Below are 21472 nucleotides of genomic sequence, written 5' to 3'. Positions count from 1 at the left end.
TTACTCAGTTCCTCTTTTCCTTTTCACTGTCTTTATTGTACTTCCCTTATTGTCAGATTCCCATTCCGCAGCGCAGGCGCCCCCCGCCGACCCCACAGTCCTGCCCCCAGACCAGCTCTGCCATCACCATCACATGTATTTCCCCAGGATCCGACTCTGCACATGTCACGACCCTGCCGAAGCACCTTCATCTGCCCCCGCCACGGGGCCAGATTCCTCAGCCAGGCCTCCTCTCCATCCTCTGCTCTTCAAGCCCATGAGCCCACCGTCCAGCCTTCAAGTCTCAGAGCTTCAGGGCAGGACAGTCTGTGGCCCCCCAGCCGGCAGTGGCCCCGCGCTCTCTCCTGTCATAGCCCTTCCCCTGTGCCCTTAGACTGCAGTCTTCGTGTGTGCTCGTCTAATAGCATAGCTGACCGGTGTGCGTGCACCTACAGGCCAGGGAACCGTGTCTCAACATTATTCATGTTCTCCACACTGTTCTGTGCTCAGCAAGTGTTTGTTGAATGAATAAGTGATTTTTTTTAATTAATATATTGTTTTCTTTCTTTTGGGACAAGTTGGGGAATCAGCTGGCATGGTAATTCCATCAATTACCTCGACTTCTTGAGAGCAGTGGAGAATAGCAAGCTGACAAAACCTCAGCCACAAGAGAAGGAGGAGAGCGTGCCGATCAATTTTGCGACCCTAAGTCCAGAGGAGGTTCTGAAGAACGTCCAGGAGGTTGTTGCCTCCTCTAGTCCGGCTTTGTCAACGGTATGAGAGAAAGCACATGCTTTTTACTGTGGAAACTGAAGTTCTGGGGTTCACGCCAATTCCTAAAACCAGCTCTCAGCCCTGCCCCTCATCCTGGGCCCCTCCACCTCTCGCCACTCTCCTTGGGGCATCAGAACTCGATGGTTGGTCGAGAACAGATTGTTCACTGGAGGAAATGTGTATCCACTTTTGCTCTGTACAAAGCTACCGTGAGCGTGCCCAGCATGTGTTCTGTGAGACGAAAGTGCTCGGTGTTTAGCAAAGGCTGGGTCTGCAGTGAGGGCAAGGGGTTCTGGGCAGAGGGCAGAGGACAGAGGCCTCAGGGCAGCCCGGGCCAGTGGGGAATGAGTGACGCCAGTGGGGAATGAGTGACGCCAGGTGGCCTTGAAGATGTTGGCCGGGGCCAGGCAGTGGCACAAAGCCTCACCGTGACTGGGAGCCCAGGGCAGGGGGTGTAAGAACGGGGTCCCCCGAGTACACTGACATTTAGGCTGACGTCTGTGTGACCCCGGGGCGGCGTGCCGAGACCCGGTGTACGTGGGCATGGCACTGCGGGGCCCATCCTCGGAAGACAGTGCTCGGGCCGCGCTCCCCACCGGGTGCTGGTCCCCTTTGCGGGTCCCCACATGAGTTCCCCCTGCAGCAGCCATGGGAAGAGAGACGCTGTGTGCAGAGGACAGGCCTTGCAGCCTAATGAGACGGTGGACACAGGGCCTCCCGGGTGATGCTGGGCGCGTGCTGTCCAGACAGCACAGTCCCAGCAGGGTTGCCTCTGTGTCTGCCACATGCAGACCCTCAGCCCCACGCTGACACCGAGGCCCACCTCGCTGAAGGCCTGCGTCCTCTCAGCACCGGGAGGCAACCTGGGCCCTGCAGTCCAAGGTTCAGTGGGAGACAAGGAGAAAGGCAGGGCAGCCCAGCCAGCTGGTGAACGTTCTGGAATGCCGGCGAGCGTGGCCTTCCTCCCGACAGCAGACATTGTTTGCATGCAGGAATTCTCTGTGAGGATTTAGCATATCTGTGTCTTTATTTTAATGACTATCTAAAGATCAAAGAAAAATTAGTATGAACACATTGTGGGCCATCTAGAAAGACCATCTGTACCCCTTTCGACACCAGGTTGTCCTGGCCCAGTGGTCACCGCGTGAGGACTGCAAACTTGGATGGGCACAGGGACCAGAAGTACAAAAGTGATGAAGGGGCCAGGCCGCGGCCACAGCAGGCCAGAGGCACAGCCCTGTGTAGAGCGCAGCTCCTCCCCAGCCCCTGCCGACTGCTGCTGAGCTGAAAAATGGTCCCCGCTCTGCTAGATCTTTGTATTTTTCCTGAGAAGCTGTGAAGCCTCCTGACTTCTAAATGTCAGCACGTGCTTCAGATTTGTCAAAAGCACCGTGCAGGCCAAATAAATCCATTCGCAGGCTGGCTCTGCCCCGTTCCAGTTTAGGGTGGCACCACGTCACATCTATCGGGATGTTTCTCAGACTGAGGTCCATGGAACCTGTGGGAGGAACCACGGTTCTCATTTCTGAGAAATACTCCTTAGGAGACGAGGTTTTAAGCAAGAGAGTGAGATTCTCTGGCCAAGAGACTGGCAGGTGGCCTGGAGGGGGAGGGCATTTGGGGCAGCGGGGCGAGGAGGGAATGACGATGTCTGAGGATGGCTGTCAGAAAGGGTACCAGACACATGATGCAGCTCCTTGTGTCACTGGAGACACGTCTCAATGCAGCGTCTTGTTTCTGAAATGACACAGCAATACCTCATATTTATGTAGAGTTTTATAGATCCCTAAGCCTTGGCATATTTGATTCTTCCACCCACCCCGTGGCTTGTCAGGCTGGACTGACACACGGGGAAGCCACACAGCCCCAGGGAAGTGCAGGTCCCGTGGCCACAGCGAGCCGGACCCCAGCTCAGCCCTTAGGTCCACTGAGCCTTGCGGCACCGCGGCACCTTCTAACGCCCTCGGAACAGAATGCTCGGTCAGCTCCCTTCATGTTGACCGCCATTCTCCTGAACATATGCCGAGATCCACTGTGCGCCGGGTACCTGAACAGGCGCATCTTCAGGTTGCCATAGTAAAACTTGGGCCAACACGAGTTCTGTTGTCCCTCTTTTCATACCGATGAAGTTAAGCTCAGAGAGGTTAAGGGTTTATGGTGGGCGACACAGCCAGGGTTCAGAGTCTACCACCTGGCTGTGCAGCCAGAGGTTTTCCACTGTACCTGGCTGTGTCGTATCTACACAGGCTACAGGAAAGCTTGAAGCCAGACAGTATTAAGGTTAACTTGGTTACCTGTATAACACCTTGTGGACAGGTGGGGTGTGCCCAGTTAGTCCTGAGTGAGAATTAACCGCAAGGGAATTTGGGCTTGGGTCTGCAAGCACGTTAAATTCTTTCTTAAAAAACTAAGATCTTAACTTACCCCTTGATACGGATTTTCTAGTGCAATAGAAATGAATGATTTTGTTTCAACAGATGGGAAAAAATGTGCTTTCTTTTTATAGCAAATGTTTGCACTTCGGTTTGACTGCTTTACTGCTGGGCTGGCGCCGGCTGCCCCAGCCCCTCTGCACAGGCGCGGGCAGGGGGGTCTCCCCCACCGTAAAGGACAGAGCCTCGGTGTTCATGCCCTGGGGTGTGGGTGGGATGGGGCAGTCCCTCACTCCTCCTCCTGGCCGCTTCCCACGTCAGACTCCTATCATGAGACCCCTGCCCCACACCTGGACGCAGTGAGGTAGCACCTGAGCTTCTCACTCACAGGTGATTCACTGGGGAGTAGAATTTAATGATGCAGAGACCTCGGGCAAGTGCCTTCGTGCCTCAGAGCCTCCTCGGGACCTGCGAGGACCGGGGCTCCTCTTTCACACCTCTTCGTCTTCGTATCCAAAGAGGAGGGACTAAGGCAAGTTTCCTCAACGACACGTCAACTCTCAGACGGGGTGCACATCCTACCTGTCTGTCTTCAGTCCTCGTGCGTTTATTTAGTAATTTAGAATCTGCAGGGGACTCACGTTCATTTGATTTCGTTTGCATTCAGAAAAGCAATACTTAAGAAAAATACTTTTGAAATATTCACTTGACAGTAACATCTGCCTTTTTTTTTTTAATTGTAGGCATTTTCTGCACTGGATAAAGAGGACACTGGGTTTGTAAAGGCTTCGGATTTTGGACAAGTTCTTAAGGATTTCTGTTACAAACTAACAGATACCCAGTGTCATTATTTTTTGAGAAAACTAAGAATTCATCTCACCCCGTATATAAATTGGAAATATTTTCTCCAGAACTTCAACAGTTACCTTGAGGAGGTAAGAATGTATGCAAGCACATAAGCATTTCTTTTTGAAAATGGGCTAAAATTAGTGTTTGCAAAATAGATAATTGATTAAAACCACAACAGATAAATTGGCCATCACCTCAGTTAATTAGCTCATTCTAAATGAAAAATTGATATAAATTCTACTTAGTGTTAGAAGGTAAATATGTATCCTTTAATTCATTAGAAAGTTATTCTATTCTATTCTATTATTTTGTTTATTTTCAAAGAAGTTTAGGAGAGCCTGCTTTTGTCTGGTTGTTTTAATGAGTTCTAAGAATCTTAGATCCCTGTAGATGACCTAGTGTCGAGAGAAGTGAGGCCACTACACGTCAGGCCCTGAACCAGCAATGGGGGAATTGGGACCCACTTGGGAGACATTTGTTGAGGACCCACTATGTGTCAGGCCCTGGGCCATGTGTCAGCCAAGCCTGAGGTAGGGGTAATCATGGAGTTAGTAGAGTCCTGGGGGAAGTCTAAGAGGGCTTCCTGGAGGAGGGTGGTGGCTGACCACAGGGCTCTCGTTCCTTCCCGGGACCACTTCTCTGGCAGCACGAGCTGTTCCTTCTGAGGCTGTTTCTCCATTTCTGAATGTAACTGGACCTACAGCATTAGCGCCAATTACAATCTAGTTTCAGCCAACTTGGATTTCTTTGGTCACCATTCTGTGCTGAGTGAGAATGGACACACAGGTGTACCTGCCGCCATGGAAAGGGAGATGAAAGCAAATAGGAAAAATCCAAACATAGTGCAGCAGCTAAGTCACAACAGGCTTGTGCTGAAACGTATTTAACTGTCCTCCTGTAGCTGGACACTGGCGTCATTTCCAATTGCACACTTTTGTATATAGTGAACACCCGAGTTCATAAATCCTTGATCGCTTATCTGGGATACATTCTTGGAAACGAGATTGCTAGAGCAAATGGCATGAGCGTTTTTAAGGTCTGAGACTCATTGTAGTAATAACAGCAGCAAACTCAATATAGTGCTTCCTGAGGGCAAGGCACCATTCTTAGTCCTCTATAGATATTAACGGGTCTAATTCCTTTGCTATCACTACGAGGCACATGCTAGTAATATCCCATCTTATAGACGAGGACTGGGGCACACACAAGTCATTGCCCACAGTCACCCCGAAGGTGGGCAGTAGAGCTGGCTTGTGGTCCCAGAAGCCTGGCTCCCGACTCCAGGTCTCTGAAGGCTGTGCCGTCTCCTCTGGGGCGTGTGAGCATTTTCATCTCTGCCATTTAGATGGACATTTCCTAACAAAATATACTATTTTGTTGCCTGTTTCAAAACTTTATATATATGATATTGTATCAAATTCTGTCTTCGGCACTTGTGTTTTTCTCGCTTAATATCATGAATTTAAGATCGGCCCGTGTTGCTACATTGGCTTTAGTTCGCTCGCTCAAGCTGCCATAAAATTAGCCAATTAAATGATAAATGAATATATTCTATTGAATGAACAAACTCCGTTCAGTCGTCGTCCTGCTAATGGCATACAGGCGGTTTGCGGTTTTCTCCGTTACGAGCAGGGCACGGTCAGCCTTCTGTGACTGTGTCCTTTGCACACTCGGGGTCACTCTGCGTGGAACGGCTGCGGGAGGGGGCGGGGGCACAAGTTGAACTCCACAGACACCGCCACGGTGGCTGCACCTGTCAGTCAGCGCACGCTCCCGCCAGCCACGTGGGAGGGCTGCTGACGCGCCGCATCCCGGAGCCCTTGGTGTTATCGGGAGTTTCATTTCCGCCAAGGCTTTCAAATGTTATCAGCCATCCAGGCTCCCTCGTCTGAGAACTGCCTGAAAGGATTCCACTCCTGTGTTGGTATGGGCATTGCAAGTGTCTTCTCCTGGTCTGTGACTTGTCTTTTCTCTTTGTCTGTGGGAACTGTCACTATTTTTATGTGAATTATACTTCTTTTCTGATTTTAAAAGAAATACATATTGTGAAGAATTTGGAAAACACAGGAAAGTGTAAAAAAAAGAAGATAGTCGTTTAACCCTGTGATGATGGTGTGATGATGGTGTGATGACAGGAACAACCCCCATACGGTTTAGTGAGACCTGCTGAGCTCTGGGCCCTCCCCCTGGCATTTGCTCACCTGGTTTGCTGCCCGGATGAGGGAGGGGATACAGGTGGAACACGTGGGTCCCAAAGTCAGGTACCCGCCTCTGCAGCTGGAGTGGACGCCAGGCAGTTCAGCTTCACAGCTGTCTTCTTCCCAAGGGCCATGCTGCCTCGGAGAGCTTCTTCGTCTATTTTTAATGCATTTACCCCCAAACCATAAAGTTTGCCATCTTAACCCTTTTTAAGTTAATGCACAGCTCAGTGGCATGAAGTCCATTCACGTTGCTGGGTAATCATCACCACCCTCCACCTGCAGAACTCTCTTCGTCTTGCAAAACTGAAACCCTGTCCCCATTAAACACGAACTCCCCAACCCCCCTCCCGCAGCCCCTGGCACCCCCCGTTCTACTTTCTCTAGGAATTTGACGACTCCAGGTGCCTCAGACGAGTGAAACCTGCGGTCCTTGTCCTTTTGCGTCTGGCTTATTTCACTGAGCGTGATGTCTTCAGGGTTTATCCTCTTGTAGCACGGTCAGAACTTCCTTCCTTTTAAGTCTCATAATACTCCACTGTATGGACAGACCATGTTTTGTGTATCCACTGATCTATGGATACATCTATTTCTATCCTATCCAGTGAACACTTGGGTTGCTTCCACGTTTTAGCTACGGTACTGTGAATAATGCCGCCATGAACGTGAGTGTCCAGATGTAATGCGTGTTTTTACATAGTGGAGATAACATTTTAGATATAATCATGTATCTTGCTGTTTTTCCTTTAACATTAAATTCCACCAAGTCACTTAAAGTTCTTCCAAACATGAGTTAAAATGTCTGCATAACATTCCATCAACTCCTTAGTTTTAAGCGTTTTGGGTTTTTTCCAGCGTCCGCCACTGTAATTTGCTGGGCCATGAACACTTTGTATGCAAGTCTATGTACACATTTTGGACCTTCTTCCTAAAGAAAGAATCCAAGAAATAAAATAACTGGGCTCAAAGGATAGGAATACTTTTATTGATCTTGCAAGCAGCCCCATTTTTAAAAAATAATTTTTTCTATTAGGTTGAATCATATGAAATCACCATTTTTAGAGTCCTAAATGATTGAATATTGACAATTTCATATGGTTTAAGCTAATATTTGTAGAAGTAATTTGTGTCCATTTTACATGATTAGGAATATACCAGTCATTTTGAAGGAGAGAATTAAAGTCAGCCCTAGGGACGAACAGTGTTAACATGTTGGTATATTTATCTCTAATCCTCTTTTTTATACAGATATCCTTTGGGGGTGAGGTCAAGGACAGAGAGTATATGCTGCTGAATTAGGGGGTGGTTGGGGATTCTCACAACTCTTAAAAGACTCTTTAATATTTTTAAATTTATTTTTCTTTGAACTTTAAAATTTTATTTTATTATTTTTTATTAATTTTAATTAATTTATTTATGTTTTGGCTGCGTGGGTCTTCGTTGCTGTGCGCGGGCTTTCTCTAGTTGTGGTGAATGGGGGCTACTCTTCGTCGCGGAGCACGGGCTCTAGGCGCGCGGGCTCAGTAGTTGTGAGCTACTTGCAGGCTCTACTGGCGCCACGCAGGCTCAGTAGTTGTGGCGCACGGGTTTAATTGCTGCGTGGCCTGTGGGATCTTCCCCGACCAGGAATCGACCCCATGTCCCCTGCACTGGCAGGCGGATTCTTAACCACTGCACCACCAGGGAAGTCCCAAGACTCTTTTTTAAACAAACGTTTATTATTTGTATCAAAGTAATATATGCCCATATAGAAATAAAATTAAATTGTTGCAAAGGATTTAAAAGCAGAGATCACTTGATCAACTGTTCACCGCAGTCCTGCTTCCCAAAGGCAGCCACTGTAAGCCCCTGTTGTTTCTCCAGCTGCACCTTCCTGTCTCTCAGCACCTCCCCTCCCCTCCATTCCCTAACCGCCCCCAGGTAGGAGAGAGGGCTCAGCTTTCCCACCCCAGCTGCCCAGCTCCTCCTCTGGGACCCCTGCATGTCCCTCTGGAGCTGCCTTTTCACTTCCTGTGATATCGCGGGCATTTCCACGTCAGTGATTTGTCTCTAACGCAAATCACTTTGCTTTAGAGACAAAGTGGGGTGGATGTGTACCATCCCAGTCACTCTGTCCATCAGCCAGCATTTCCTGTGCGCCCGCTGTGTACCCAGCACTGAGCGGGTCCTGAGGTCAGCCAGGGGCCTGCGTTCTAGCGAGGGAGACGGACGAGAAAAGAGAATATGTACCAGATGTCAGAAGCCAGTATGTGCTGTGGGATAAAATAAACCCGGACAGAAGGGTAGCCCGGTGAGAAGCGGACGTCTGAGCCGAGACCCAGCGGAGGGCAGGGAGGGACTCAGTGACCTCTAGGGAGGGGCTGTCGGAGCACAACCCTGCAGAGACCCAGCAGGAGGGAGCCCTCGGGGCTTGAGGTGTGGCTGCCTGGGTGGGCGGGAGGGACAGATGAGGGGGGCGGCCCTGTAGCTCACTTCGACTCTGAATAACATGGAGACCCAGGGAAGGTGTGGGGAGAGGAGCGTCGTGACCATGACCAACTAACATTTTAGAGAAGTCACGGTGGACACCAGGTGGGGAAGGCTCGGGGAGGGCGCCCGGGGGCGCCCAGAGCCAGTAGGGAGGCGGGAGCACCCTGGGGAGGGATGCTGCTGGCGTGGCTGCTTCTGGATACATTTGGAAAGGGGAAGGTAAGAGAATGAGTCAGGAGTGGCCCAGGCTTTGGGCCTTTGAATGGGGAAGGGAGCAGGAAGACAGGTGTCCTGGGTCAGCAATCAGCTTCATTGGCTTCGCCGATGCCCCGTCGTTGGTCTTGAAGCGACTTCCAGTGTTCCGAGTTCTAATTACTGTAGAGTGTCCTTGCCGAGCACCTATAAGTACGTGCCCAGACCCTTCCAGCGGCTCCCACTGGAGGACTCCACCGGCCACGCTGAAGCTTGACAGGCTGTGTCCAGAGGTCACGCAGCCTGCAGGCAGAGGACGCGGCTCGTCCTCACTCACGGTCACCCTGAGCATCTCTGCCGACCCTTGAGTTCCCGGAACCAGGGGCGAACGTCTCCAAAGCTTCAAACGTTGCCACGCGCTTCCCCTGACATTCGTCCTACCTGATTTCTTCGCAAAGCCCCCTTTGCCTCTGGAAGCACTTTGCTGAACGTCCTTGCAAGGAGGTTCTAGGATTAATTGCAACGTGAATGACGGTGGGAGATGTGTTTCGAGACAGGAGGGGACATGGAGGCTGGCGGGGCAGCGTGGACTCAGAGGTGGCACAGACTGGCCCACTGTTGGCCCTCACCCCCCGCTTTCGCTGTCCGTGTGCAGCGGGTGCTTGGGACTAAGTGGCATCAGCCCCACACCGGCCTGGGGGTGGGAAGTCCTGCTGAGAAGCCAGTGCTTGAGCAGAGGTGCCTGTACCGGAAGGACAAGTTGAGGTTGGGACTTCCAGCTTGAAAGGATGTGGGGTGTGAAGACTCAGTGTGGGGCGACCATACTGTTCAGGGTGCATTGGGGGTTTCTTCTGCCCCGTTTTTTTGAAGAGGGAGGAGGGCAGCAGGGGCCGACCACCGGGGCCCTGCGTCCCTCGCTCCGGAGTTCAGGTCCCTTTTTCTGAGCGGCAGGAGACTCCTTAAGACTTCTGAGCAGGGACCTGGGTCAGCTTCCTCAAGGGAGGCTGAGATGGCAAAGTGGCTGTGTGAGAGCCGTGACCGTGTACATAGTGATGGTTCCGGAAGTTTAGTCCTGAGCTGATGTTCTTAATAGAAGGAAAAGAAGTCACAAACAATAGGAAGAGTTAATGCATCCTCCTCGAGCTCATTAAATACATCAGCCATCCCTTCCTCTAGGGGATGCATGGCGGCAAGTAATTAAAAGGAGATTACCAAAATGTAATTAAGGCAGTCGGGACCTCTTCTCGCAAAGGAAGTTTGCTGTGAATAATCGCCAGCCAAACCGAATCCGTTCTTGGAACAGGGACAGCTGGAAAGGTAGCTAAGGAGTCCCGTAAGGCTTGAGGAGATGGAGCGCACAAAGATGACGATTTTAGCCCTGCTCATGATCCGGTTCTCAGTCGGGGTGCACCGCTAAGTCTGCCCCCCAAAACTCGTATTGCTCTGTGTCTCGCGTGTCCATCACGCACAGCAGGGGAAAAGCATCTCGGCTGCTTTCAGAACAGGTGCCGCGTTACTTTCAGATCCTAGCGTGCGGATCGGCCCTGGCGTGTGGCTCGGCCCTGGCTTTTTGGCTGCTGGCTCTTTCCGCTGCCCCACTGAAGCGTTTCTCAAAGTGGGGGTCACGGGCTGGCGTAGATCAACCGCGCACCGTCGGCTCAGCGCGTGGGCCGCACGTCACTCTTGGGACACCGAGCTCGGCCTGGAGCCCGGGGAGCTGTGGACGACGAGACTCCGTCAGGCTCTGCAGACAGGAGCAAAGGGCATGCCTGGTGCCATCGGGAGCATCACACCCGAGTCAGGACGAGAAACACTAGCTCAGGTGGCACAAAAGAAGAGGAACGAGGTATTAAAACTGAAATGCTACCAGAGCCTTGGTTGAAGAGTAAAAAAGAAAAAACAAGACAAGCTCTGGACGTCAGCAGTAACACCTTTTTCATAAGATTCTCACAAACGAGGTGAAAACATTATCTGAATGTCTGCTCTCAGCAAATACCTCTTTTTCACTTCTGGGAAAAACATTTTACATTCAAAATGCTACGTGCAAACTGTATAGAGTATCACTACTTGTTTTTAGAAATCATTGCTGTTTAACATTTCTTTTAAGTCTTAAAGTGCAATTTCAGTGTCTTCCGTGAATATAAAATAATGCTCAGAGCAGAAATAGAATTTTTAAAAGACATGGTAGAAACCCATATAAAATCTTTCTACTTTATTATCATGGAAATAATGGATTTTTTTTTAACAAAACGCATCCTTATTCAATGCAGAGTAATTATTTTGTCCCATTCTAGCTAACACAGAGCCAATGAGATCTGTCCTTACCTTGTGTGAGATGTTGAGTAACTTGAAGATGATTTTTTTCCGAGAGAGAATTTAAGATTGTAGTTTTCAATTGAACAAGAGACCGTAAAGCACATCAAAATGTTTGTAGTCTTTTATGAACATCACATTTATATTAGTTGCCAACAATGTTACTTTGATTTATCTTTCTTTTTATTGTAAACATAATGGTGTCCATGTATTTTTAATGAACATTATAAAGAATGGGGACGTTTCCTTTTCAGGAAAAGCCTCGAAGGTTATTGGAAATAAATTAAGGAAATTATTGAGAAATGTCATTCCCATTATTTACTCTTGCCTCTGATGGCGAGAAAGGCTAAGTCCTCTTGATACAATTTCGGTGATTTTTGAATGTTTCCCCTAAACGTCACTCACTTTCCACTTGCCAATGGGATAATTACTACCTGCTGTCCTGGAGACGGTTGAGTAGATGGCAGGGTGGGAGGGATAACACAGGCCGCTTGGACACTTGCGGTGGCCTTGGTGACAGTGCAGGGTGAGGGGCTGCTGGGCCCGCCGTGCCTGAGCTAAAGGAAAAGGAATATTGTCAACCACCGCCCTGTATGAAAATGACATCATCGCACCAGAGGAGCAGTTAGGGGCCAACCTGCTCAAGGTACCTGACCACAGCCAGCATGACGCGTCGCCGTTCTCGTGAGGTTAACACGCTTCTCCCAAATCTGAGCGCGTCGAAGCACCCATGCATCCTCGGCCCCATCTGGATCTGGAGCCTCCAGTCAGAAGGAGTAGAAGTCCCCCCGTCTTCCCCAGCCTCCAGGGGTGTGGACAGTCGAGGGACTGGGCACCTACCTCTCTAGCAGCTGCCAGATGGGCCCCTGCCAGAATTAGGACAGGGCCAGGCCACCTGGTTTCCACGCCTCTTGCAGAAAAGCAAAGGGGGCCGTGCCAGGCTTGCTTCCACCTGACCCCTGTACAGCGCCAGCAGGGCCGGGCCTCAGCCGTCTCTAGGGAATGCTGTACAGCTCCTCCGATGTCCCACCTTGTATTTGTCACTCACTCTCGCATTCTCCAGATGCTTTCGCCAGCACTCGCCTCGAATCTGGGCTGGCGATCTCTCTTGATTCCTACCCTCAGTGGGAATACATGAGGGTATTCACGTATAGGGTATTCACGTATAGGGTATTCATGTATAGGGTATTCACGTACAGGCTCTCTACATGTTCAAAATAAGCGGACTGTGACACAGCCCATGCCCGCAGACCCCCTCCAGGGCCATGGCAGTCTGATTTGCAGTCTAATTCAATTGCCAATGTTTGGGTCAGTTAAACATCAGAGTTGAGCTGTACCGTTGATTCTACAAGGTCACGACCATATCAGGAAGCCAGGAGTCAATCCAAGAAGTCATTGTTCCGAACAAGCCTCGCAGAGCAAATCCAGGCTGCAGACAGCACCAGTTTCTTAATTGTTACCACATACCTACATGTCTCGCTTGGGTGAGCTCTCACGTTCTGGCTTTAGCTGCCCCGTTTGACTGGGAGAATCTTACCTTCCCACATTCAGCACATGTGTGACAGCGTGTGCCAGACCCTGGCCTACCTAGTGATTTTGCCCAGCCAGTTACCGTCATCTTCTTGTCACCCACAGTCAGACAGCAACATCCAAACGGTGGCTAGTACGCATTGGGCACGTGCTGTGAGCCAGGCCCTGTTCTAGGCACTTTACCTAAATTAACTCAGCTAACCCTCCTAAGATCCCTTTTAAGGATCGGGAGACCGAGGAACAGAGAGGTCACAGCATCCGTTCCCGGTCACACAGCTAGAAGTGCCAGAGCTGGGATTAGAGTTCAGACCAGAGCCAGGCCCCTGCTCTCAGCTTCCTACTGTCAGTGGGAGCTGTCTCGAGTGTCCCCCCCACAGGATTGGTATTTGGATGAAGCGAGTTAATGCAGAAAGAGCTTTGCATGGTACCGAACATAGCAAACACCAAATGTTTGCATTATTAGTTTTTATTCTATCCTACTTCAGTGAGTGCGTGGTTATTGTATAATATTTAGTAATGATGGGATTATACGGTGTGTAATTTATTTGCGTGGAAGAATTCATCTCATAGTTTCATACATGAATTCAGCCATGAGTTTCTTGAACATTAAAGGGTTGAAGGCGTAGCTTAAATGTTTCCTCTACTTCTCAGCATTTTGTGGCAATTCCGTGCTACCAAAGGATTTGTGTACTGGGTGTGTGCAGAGGTGTCGGATGGACCCGTTGTGAATGTCGAGCTGTATGGTGGGAGTCAGCTCGGAGAGCCGAAGGGGGAGGACCTAAGTCTGCATGGTCAGGGGCAGAGGTGGCATAATCAGCTCTCTGATGAGCTTACACCGTGTCTGGACACCGGGAGACCAGGCTTCCCGGGCATAAGGACAGCATGTGCAGAGACCCAAGATGGGAAACGTGTACTTTGGGCGTGGCTAGAGCATGGGTCAGGTGGGCTGAGAGGCCGGGGGCAGAGGATCTGCGAGGGAGGCCAAGGGGCAGGGCTGTTAGGGTGGGTCTCCCCCGTGCTTGCCTCCATGGGCATCTCAAAGCATCAGCTTCTCCAAGGCAGGGGTTTGTCTCTGCCGTTCACTGCTCTATTCCCATTGCCTGGCATGGAGCCTGGCACGCGGTAGGCCCTCAGTCAGTGCTGATGAATTCGCATATTCCTCTCTTGGGTGGGCTCTGTACTTGTGCGTGTGGTGGGGCTGGGATCATGGAAGGATGGGAGAGCACAGCTCTGAAGTCATCAGCTCACAGGGGAATAGCCTGGGGACTGGGCCGGGTCCTGACCCACTTACTTTGTCTAGAAATAGGGAGAACCATGGCTGCCTCGAAGGACAATGGGAGGATTAGAGAAACTTCTGCAACACCCCAGCCCAGCGCCTGGGTGAAGGAGACACAGTGAAGGACGGTCACCAGGACTGGGTGTCAGTTAGCCTTGGTTCAGTTGACTTGAAGCTTGACTTGATTGTAGCCTTTCCAAAGGAAAAGGAACCTGGAATCTCCAGATCTGCCTTCATGCGTTGCCTAGAAAGAATCCCTCCGTGGTCAGAGATCCCAGTGTGGGCAGCGGTCACGCCACCGGGAAACTAGAGTTGTGCCTGCGGTTCTGGTGTCACCCTTTTGAATCTGCAAACAGCATACTGGATCGCTGAGGCCAATTCATCGCTCACTAAGGCCTCCAGACCTCCCGACAGACGAGCGTCTACCCTTGGCCTCGTGCGTGCTGGGCTCTGGGAGTCGCAAAAGTTGGTTCCTTGATCCGGCGGGAGGCGTCTGTAGCAGCACGTCTGCACACAGAGCTTTCACTTTATTCTCAACTGGATTTTTTTTAATGTTTTATCTTTTTTTTTGACAGGCAGTTTTGCTGCTGTTGTTATTTTTAGCATTCATTAATTCACTGTAAATACAAATGAAGATACAGTGCAATTAATTTCTTTGCTAATCAAAATATTTGATCAAATGAAGCAATTTTTCAATTCTTAGAAGTAATTATACTGTTCTTTAAAAGGAAGTAGAGGAATTCATTACTGAGTATTTCTAATTAGGAGTTTTTGCTACCTGCTGTATTCTTATTCTGTATGAAGTTTTGGGATTGTTTTTTTTTTCCTCCTGTAAGGAATCATGGGAAAAACTGTATAATTGAATCCCTAAGTATTCAGAACAAAACTTAGTAGAAGAATCATGCAGTCTGATTAGCTAATTATAACCTTCATAATAGTTAGACTGATATACTAACATGTTTCTAATCTGACAGCTGGAATGGACCTTGCTAAACCATGTTGTCCCAGCCAGGTGACTGCCACCTTGGACACCCACAGGAGGAGTATCACAAAGTCCCTTTGCAAAGTGCCCATCGTCAAGGAACACTGACAGCCAAAAAGCCACCTTCTCACCTCTGTACTCTGAGCTCAGTGCCTTTTATTTCTCACTAACTAGAAATTCAGAACTGAAGTGGTCAGCTATCGCCGTGTAACAAACAACCACGGAACCTCCAGGACTGTGAGCATTCGTTCGGCTTTTGCTTGTGGGCTGGCTGATCTGGGCTGGCTCAGCTCTGGTGGCCTGACTGGGATATCTCTGCTCCTTGGACCAGAGCGAAGTCACGTGGGCTCCTCTCAAGGCAGCACGACAGACACAGGAAGGCTTGCAGATCACACAAGCACTTTTTAATTCTTTGGTCACGTTGTACCTGCTAACGTTCCCTTGGCCAAAGCAGTCATATGGCTGAATCCAAAGCCACAGGATAGGGAAATATTCTCAGCTCTTCAGTGGGAGGAACCCCGGAGTCCCATGGCAAAGGATGTGGAGACAGGGGAGTTGAGGAAATGGGCCTTGAATGCAGCATGCCACCAGCAAACAGATACACGGCGTGTCTCTGTCTCCAGCCCAACCAGATCATCTGACAGCTCAGCCCACCCCTCCACCCCTTCCCTACCACGTTCTCTCCTCCAGGTTACCTAGAGAAGTTGCTTAGGATACGATTTCATGGAAAATTGATTTTATAAGTCAGCCAAGAACGTGGCTGGACGTAACTTATTGACAGGACACTAGAAGGCTCTGTTATGGAATCATTCCCATAACAGAGCTGTTGAAACAAGAGTACAATAAAACTGAATATGAGCTAACAGAATTCCAGGGTCAGTGAACCCCTGGGGCGCCCTGCCCTCTCTGGCTTGTTCTTGCCCTGGGCTCACTCTCTCAGCTCTGGGTTGGGGTCACAAGTTTCTTACTTGGGGATCCCCCAACCCCTTTCAAATATGAGTTCCCTGCAGCAGAGATGGGTTAATTCGTCTTTGTGGGGGACAGGTCGGTGCAGTGCCTTCCTGAGGGGACAGGATGCTCCCTGTTTGTCCCCTGTCTCCTGGGATGATTCTTGCGGGCAGCTCCCTCTGACTGGTGTGGCTGTCATGACCTTACAGACTGAGAACCTTGGCCCAGGGAAGTGAGGGGACTGCGTGAGATCCAGCCAGAAGATGGCAGGGCTCTAGCCTAGCTGTCCTGAATCTAAGCCCGGCTCCTCCTGCAGGGCCCGAAGCAGCTGGTCAGGAGCCCGGGGCCTGCGGAGGGCCCTCCTCGAGGTGCGTGACCACGTCTCAGACCTGGCTTCCCTCCCCAGCAGGCTGGCTTGACCTGCAGGCAACAATGGGCGCCACGTGCCTCTGCCCTCTGATGACCCACCATAGAGCCGGCGTGGGCCAGGAACCAGGACTCAGCCCAGCTCTGCCCGACCTCTTGACTCAGGCAAAGATGTCTATTAAAACAACCGGCAGGAACAGCAAGAACGGCCGCCCATGTTTGCCGGGCATTGGGCGAAGCACTGCGAGGGTTTTCTGGTTGAGATCCCAGGCCTGACCTTTGAGACGGTTCGGGTTTTATTCTCGTGAGGAAAGTGAGGCAGAGGGGAGTGCGTCTTGCCTGAGGTCACAAGAAAGAGCAGAACTGACCTCCATTCAGCCCTGAGCAGCCCCAAAGCCCTCAGCTGACGGCGAGCTGTCCTCGCCCTCCAGGCCCGGCCCCTCCACTTGACCAGTCTGGCCCTGGTCGACTTCTGCTGGGTCCCAGTCGTGCGGAACTTGGGTTGCTGCTCCCTGGCTGTGCTCTCGAGGCCGGGTGGGTCTGCCTCTTCTTCACGTTTGGTGTCAGGCGTGGAATGGTGGTGGATCTGGCCTGAGCCGCCAGGAGGAGGGGACACAGGCTGGGGGTCCCAGCTGTGTGCCTTCAGGGCTCCCCCAGTTCATCAGCCGGCACTGTGCGCGTCGGGAGACAGCCCAGTCTGGGCGGAAGGCGACCTCAGAGACACTGGGCTGTGGGGCGCGAGGAGCCCTGAGCTGGGGCAGAAGGGGTGGGCTCAGGGTGAGTTCTGCACAGCCCTCCCCCCGGGCCCCTCCCACGCGGGCTTCTTCCCTCTGACCCCCCACTGGTTGGGGCGGCCTCTTGGGTGAGTCCAAGCAGTGGCAAGATTCAGAACCCCTGGATTACACTGTAAAGCTTGCTTTTTACTAAATGACATACGTGGCTACATTTGAGCCTGAGAAAAACTCCATAAAATTGAGGTGTTATTAGTCAGCTCTTTGATGACTGTGTGCTCCATATGTTGGGACGTTATTTCTTTTATGTATCTCACCAACACTGTCGTGTCGTCACAAAGGGGACCAGGAATCTTCCTTTTGGGATAGGCGGCCCGTACTTCTCTGCGACATCAAGAGGGACAATTGTTTAGTAAAACAAGGTTCCATGAATACCCTTGAATAAATGAGAGAAGATACCTTCAAAACATGTAAATCATTCTCTAACTGGGTCAGACCCGTAGTGCATAAGAGTCTACTTTGTTTTTTTTTTTTTTTCATTTGAAAAGTCACCGGTGTGCGCAGTTGTCAGATGGGGGGCTGCGGGGAGGAGCGCTGAGGACGCAGGCCCCGCGCCTCCTGCTCCAAAGAATAGTGGGGACGGAAGTGGGCGCCTCTCCGTCTTGCAGCTGTGATTCCTATCCTGAGGGGACCTTTTATGTAAAGCGTAGTTAGTTTTGGAAAGTGACATTTGCATCTGAAGATAGTGGTGTCTTTTCTGATTAGGAGAAACATTTCTTCTAGTTATAGAAAAAGCACTATTTTTCCCCATTCAGATATAACGATCACGTGAGAAGTGCTGGGGACACAAAAGCGCCAGACCAGGAGCCATCTGTTCTTCCCTGGCGTCTCCAGTCACTCAGAGCTAGGCTGGCGGTGGTGGCTGAGCGGCTCTGCAGAGAGCAGGATGGGAACCAGAATGTGGGCGCCTAACAGCCTCGAGCCCAACTGCCCTTGATGGGAGAGCCAGGAGGCCCTACCCTCCAGAGGCCAGAGGCTTCTCCGGGTGGCACGGGGTGGGGAGCAGCGCGGCTGCGTCCCCTGGGGCCTGGGGACCTTCTGGTCAAGGGCTGGTCCCTTGTGCACAAAGGCGATGGCCGTGGTGCTGCTGGGGGCGGGGTAATGAGTGATCTTTGTTTTCAATTTGTGCCCTGTTTGTAGTTTTCTACAGTGAACATGCAATAATTATCTTTGCAAGCGGCAAAAGAATATCTCTAACTGGCAGCGAAACCACCTTTGTGACAAACATAGTCCCCTCCCTCTCGGTGTCCACAGCCTGGCCTCTGGCTGTGGCTTTGGGGATGTTGAGGAAAGCGCTGGTGGTGCAGGAAGCCGGCGCTGCTCTCCTGAACTTCCCGCCAGCTTGTCGAGTAAGGATAATAGCACCCCGGGTGCCAGTTTTCAAGGATTTGCACCTGTACCTCCTTCACCTCCTGGCTCAGTGGTTTCCTCCTCTGGAGGCTGTTTCCATCAGTTGTGTCAAGAGCACATGACCCGTTATAATCTCTGCTCACCTGTGAGACTGGCCCTCATCTCTCTTCCCCCCCAGACCCTACCCAGGCAAGACTACTTAAGGATTACTTGTTACCTCTGTCTCCCCAGCATCTAACGAGGAGCCTGGCACACAGCAGACATTCCAGGGGTGTCTGTGGATGGCTCAGTACAGTCATCTCGGGCGTGCGTTGAGTGTTCATCCTCTGTAAGTGCATCGTGTGTGCGTGTGTCACACGCCCGGCAGAGATGCTCGCCCTCCCCCCAGGGCTCTGGGATTCAGTGTGACCCGGGTGTCACTCTGATCCCTGCACAGGTGGAGAGCGGGCAGATTCACATCCAGGGCAGTCACACCGAGCAGGGCTCCCCGACCAGCCGTTCCTCCACGTCGCTCGCAAGCAGGCTATCCTGGCCCCGCAACCTCAGGACCGCGACCCGTGGGGCAGGCAAGACTCCCGGCTTGGGAGCCCCACCCAGTCCTCTGCCTGGCTCTGCCCTCGCTTATTCCTCATCCAGAGAACAAGCGTTAGTACTGGGGTATGTATATATACACGTGTGTGCATGTGTGTGTGTGCTCGTGTGATCATTTGGACCCTTTTGTGGCCCCTTTCCACTTAGTGCACTGCAAACATTTTACCATATTGTTAAACTATTTCTTGAAACATTCTAAATAGCTGCACTGTCATCCATCTTCTAGAAATATCGTGTTTTATTTAACCATTCTCCTACTTTAGACATCTAAAGTGTTGCTAATTTTTTTTTAATTTTGTGAATTCCATAAATAATACTGTAATGATAATTCCATGTTTATTTCCTCAAGGAAAGTCTTCAAAGGGTAGGTACCAAGTCAAAGGATAGGCACTTTTATGGCTCCAGATACCTTATTCCCCCTTTTCCAGCACTGATATTGTCAATCAAGAAATTTGCATTTCTTAGAAGAAAAAAGTGGAATCTTATTTTCTTTTCCATTTTTTTTGCAGCATGACCAGGTCAGAGTTTTTTTTGTTTGTTTTTTGTTTTTTTGCGGTACGTGAGCCTCTCACTGTTGTGGCCTCTCCCGTTGTGGAGCACAGGCTCCGGATGCGCAGGCTCAGCGGCCATGGCTCACGGGCCCAGCCGCTCTGCGGCATGTAAGATCTTCCCGGACCGGGGCACGAACCCGTGTCCCCTGCATCGGCAGGCGGACTCTTAACCACTGCGCCACCAGGGAAGCCCCCAGGTCAGAGTTTTCTAACAGAAGACCCAGGGTGGCTGCCCAGAGCAATCATTCATTTGATTGGCTGTGTGGAGACACTGTATCCACTCTTTCTTTGAACAAACAGCAAGGTCCCGCTGTGTGCCAGGTTCTTCTAAGCACTCAAGAATCCAGCAGTGCACAAAAGACTAGACTTGCCTTGAAGTTTATTTTCTGTTGGGATGAGATAGACAATTAGGGTAAATATGAGGTGGATCAGAGAGTCATACGTGGGATCGAAATGAGCAGGGAATGCGAGAGAGAATCTGGAGTTTGGCTCGGGAATGTGATAAAAACCCTGAGAGAAGGGCGAGAAGAGCAAGTGCAAAGGCCCTGAGGCAGCAAGGAGGTTGCTGTGAAGGAAGCACAGCAGGAGGCTCTCACAGAGTGAGGTCAGAGGGAGTCCTGGGCAAGCCATTGTGACACCCTGCCTGTTACTCTGAGCAACATGGGAAGCCGTTTGAGAGTTGTGCCTGACCTGATTTGCACTTTAAAGAGATCGTCCTCAGGGGAAAATGACTATGGCTTTTTGATTATGGCTCTGCCCTCCCTCACCCCTCCATCCAGAGAACAAGTGCTGACACGTGTGTGTGTACTTTAAAAGACTGAGGGTGGAAACAGGGAGGCTGATGCAATAATCCGTGCGAGATGATGGCAGCCTGGACCAGGGGGTGAGGGTAGAGCGGTCAGCTTCCAGGTATGCACTGGGAGCAGAGCCCCTGGGATTTGCGGGTGGTTTGGGTATGAGTGATAGAAAGATCCGTCACAGAGGACTCTATTCTGAGCCACTGGGACAATTTCCATTTGCTGAGATGGGGACCTCAGAAAGACTGTGTTTTGAAGCTGATGACTCAGAGAAGAAAGAATTTTCCTTTGTGAAACTCGGATGTTCTGTTTCGCTTGGGAGGGCCTCTCTCCCCCAGGGTTATCTTGGAGTCAACCAGCCGTGTCCACTGATTTATTTGCATATTCTGGGCCTAGCTCTTCTGATTCTATTATTCTGATTATATCAAGTTTACGGTGTTTTTATATCTGGTGGCTCAAAAACATCATTGCTAGCCGTTTCCAAAAATTTCATGGCAAATCTCACATATTTCTTTTTCTTTACCAACTTTAATATCTATGTCTAATGAGTCCCCCAAATATCCATTGAGATATTTTTTCTTTTTTTAAAATTTTTCTTTATTTTTTTATACAGCAGGTTCTCATTAGTTATCCATTTTATGCATATTAGTGTGTATACGTCAATCCCAAGCCATTGAGATTTTTACTACAGTTTTATTGATTTATAATTTGAGAAAGGTTTTACCTTTGGAAGTAGAGTCTTCTCATCCAGGAACGTAGTATGTGTCTGTTTTCATTCCAGTCTTGCTTTAATAACCTTCAGTAGACTGTGTATGGCTTTCTTTGTATAGGTCTTATGCCTTTCAGATGTAATCTATCCCAAGGTATTCCGTAGCTTTGTCATTAATGTGAATGTGGATTTTTTTTTCACAATGCAATTTCTAACTAGTTATATTTACTGTTTAAAAAAAAAGTATTGGTTTTTTTTGGTATTTTTTACTTGAATCCAGCCACTTTCCTCATTGTCTTGAGATTTTCTAGTTGTAAAATCGTATCCCGAATAATGATAAACCTTGTTTTTCAACATTTATACTGTTTATTTCATCTTGTCTTATTTCAAAAGCTGGAACCTCTAAAAATGTGACTAGCAGAACTGACAGCGAGC

At 50.1% G+C, this 21472-nt stretch overlaps 1 protein-coding gene across 1 annotated transcript in view; it reads left to right on the top strand.

Moving 5' to 3' along the window:
- EFCAB6 (EF-hand calcium binding domain 6) overlaps nucleotides 1-21472 on the top strand; it is a 199177-nt gene that overhangs the window by 156472 nt on the left and 21233 nt on the right. Inside the window, 2 exon segments of the mRNA XM_060026001.1 lie at nucleotides 558-753; nucleotides 3869-4060. Coding sequence (XP_059881984.1) covers nucleotides 558-753; nucleotides 3869-4060 — 388 coding nt within the window.

The sequence above is a fragment of the Delphinus delphis genome, chromosome 11, assembly GCF_949987515.2.
Source record: "Delphinus delphis chromosome 11, mDelDel1.2, whole genome shotgun sequence".
NCBI lineage: Eukaryota > Metazoa > Chordata > Mammalia > Artiodactyla > Delphinidae > Delphinus > Delphinus delphis.
Note: the sequence above shows the minus strand (reverse complement) of the source record. Positions and strands in the feature narration are given on the sequence as shown.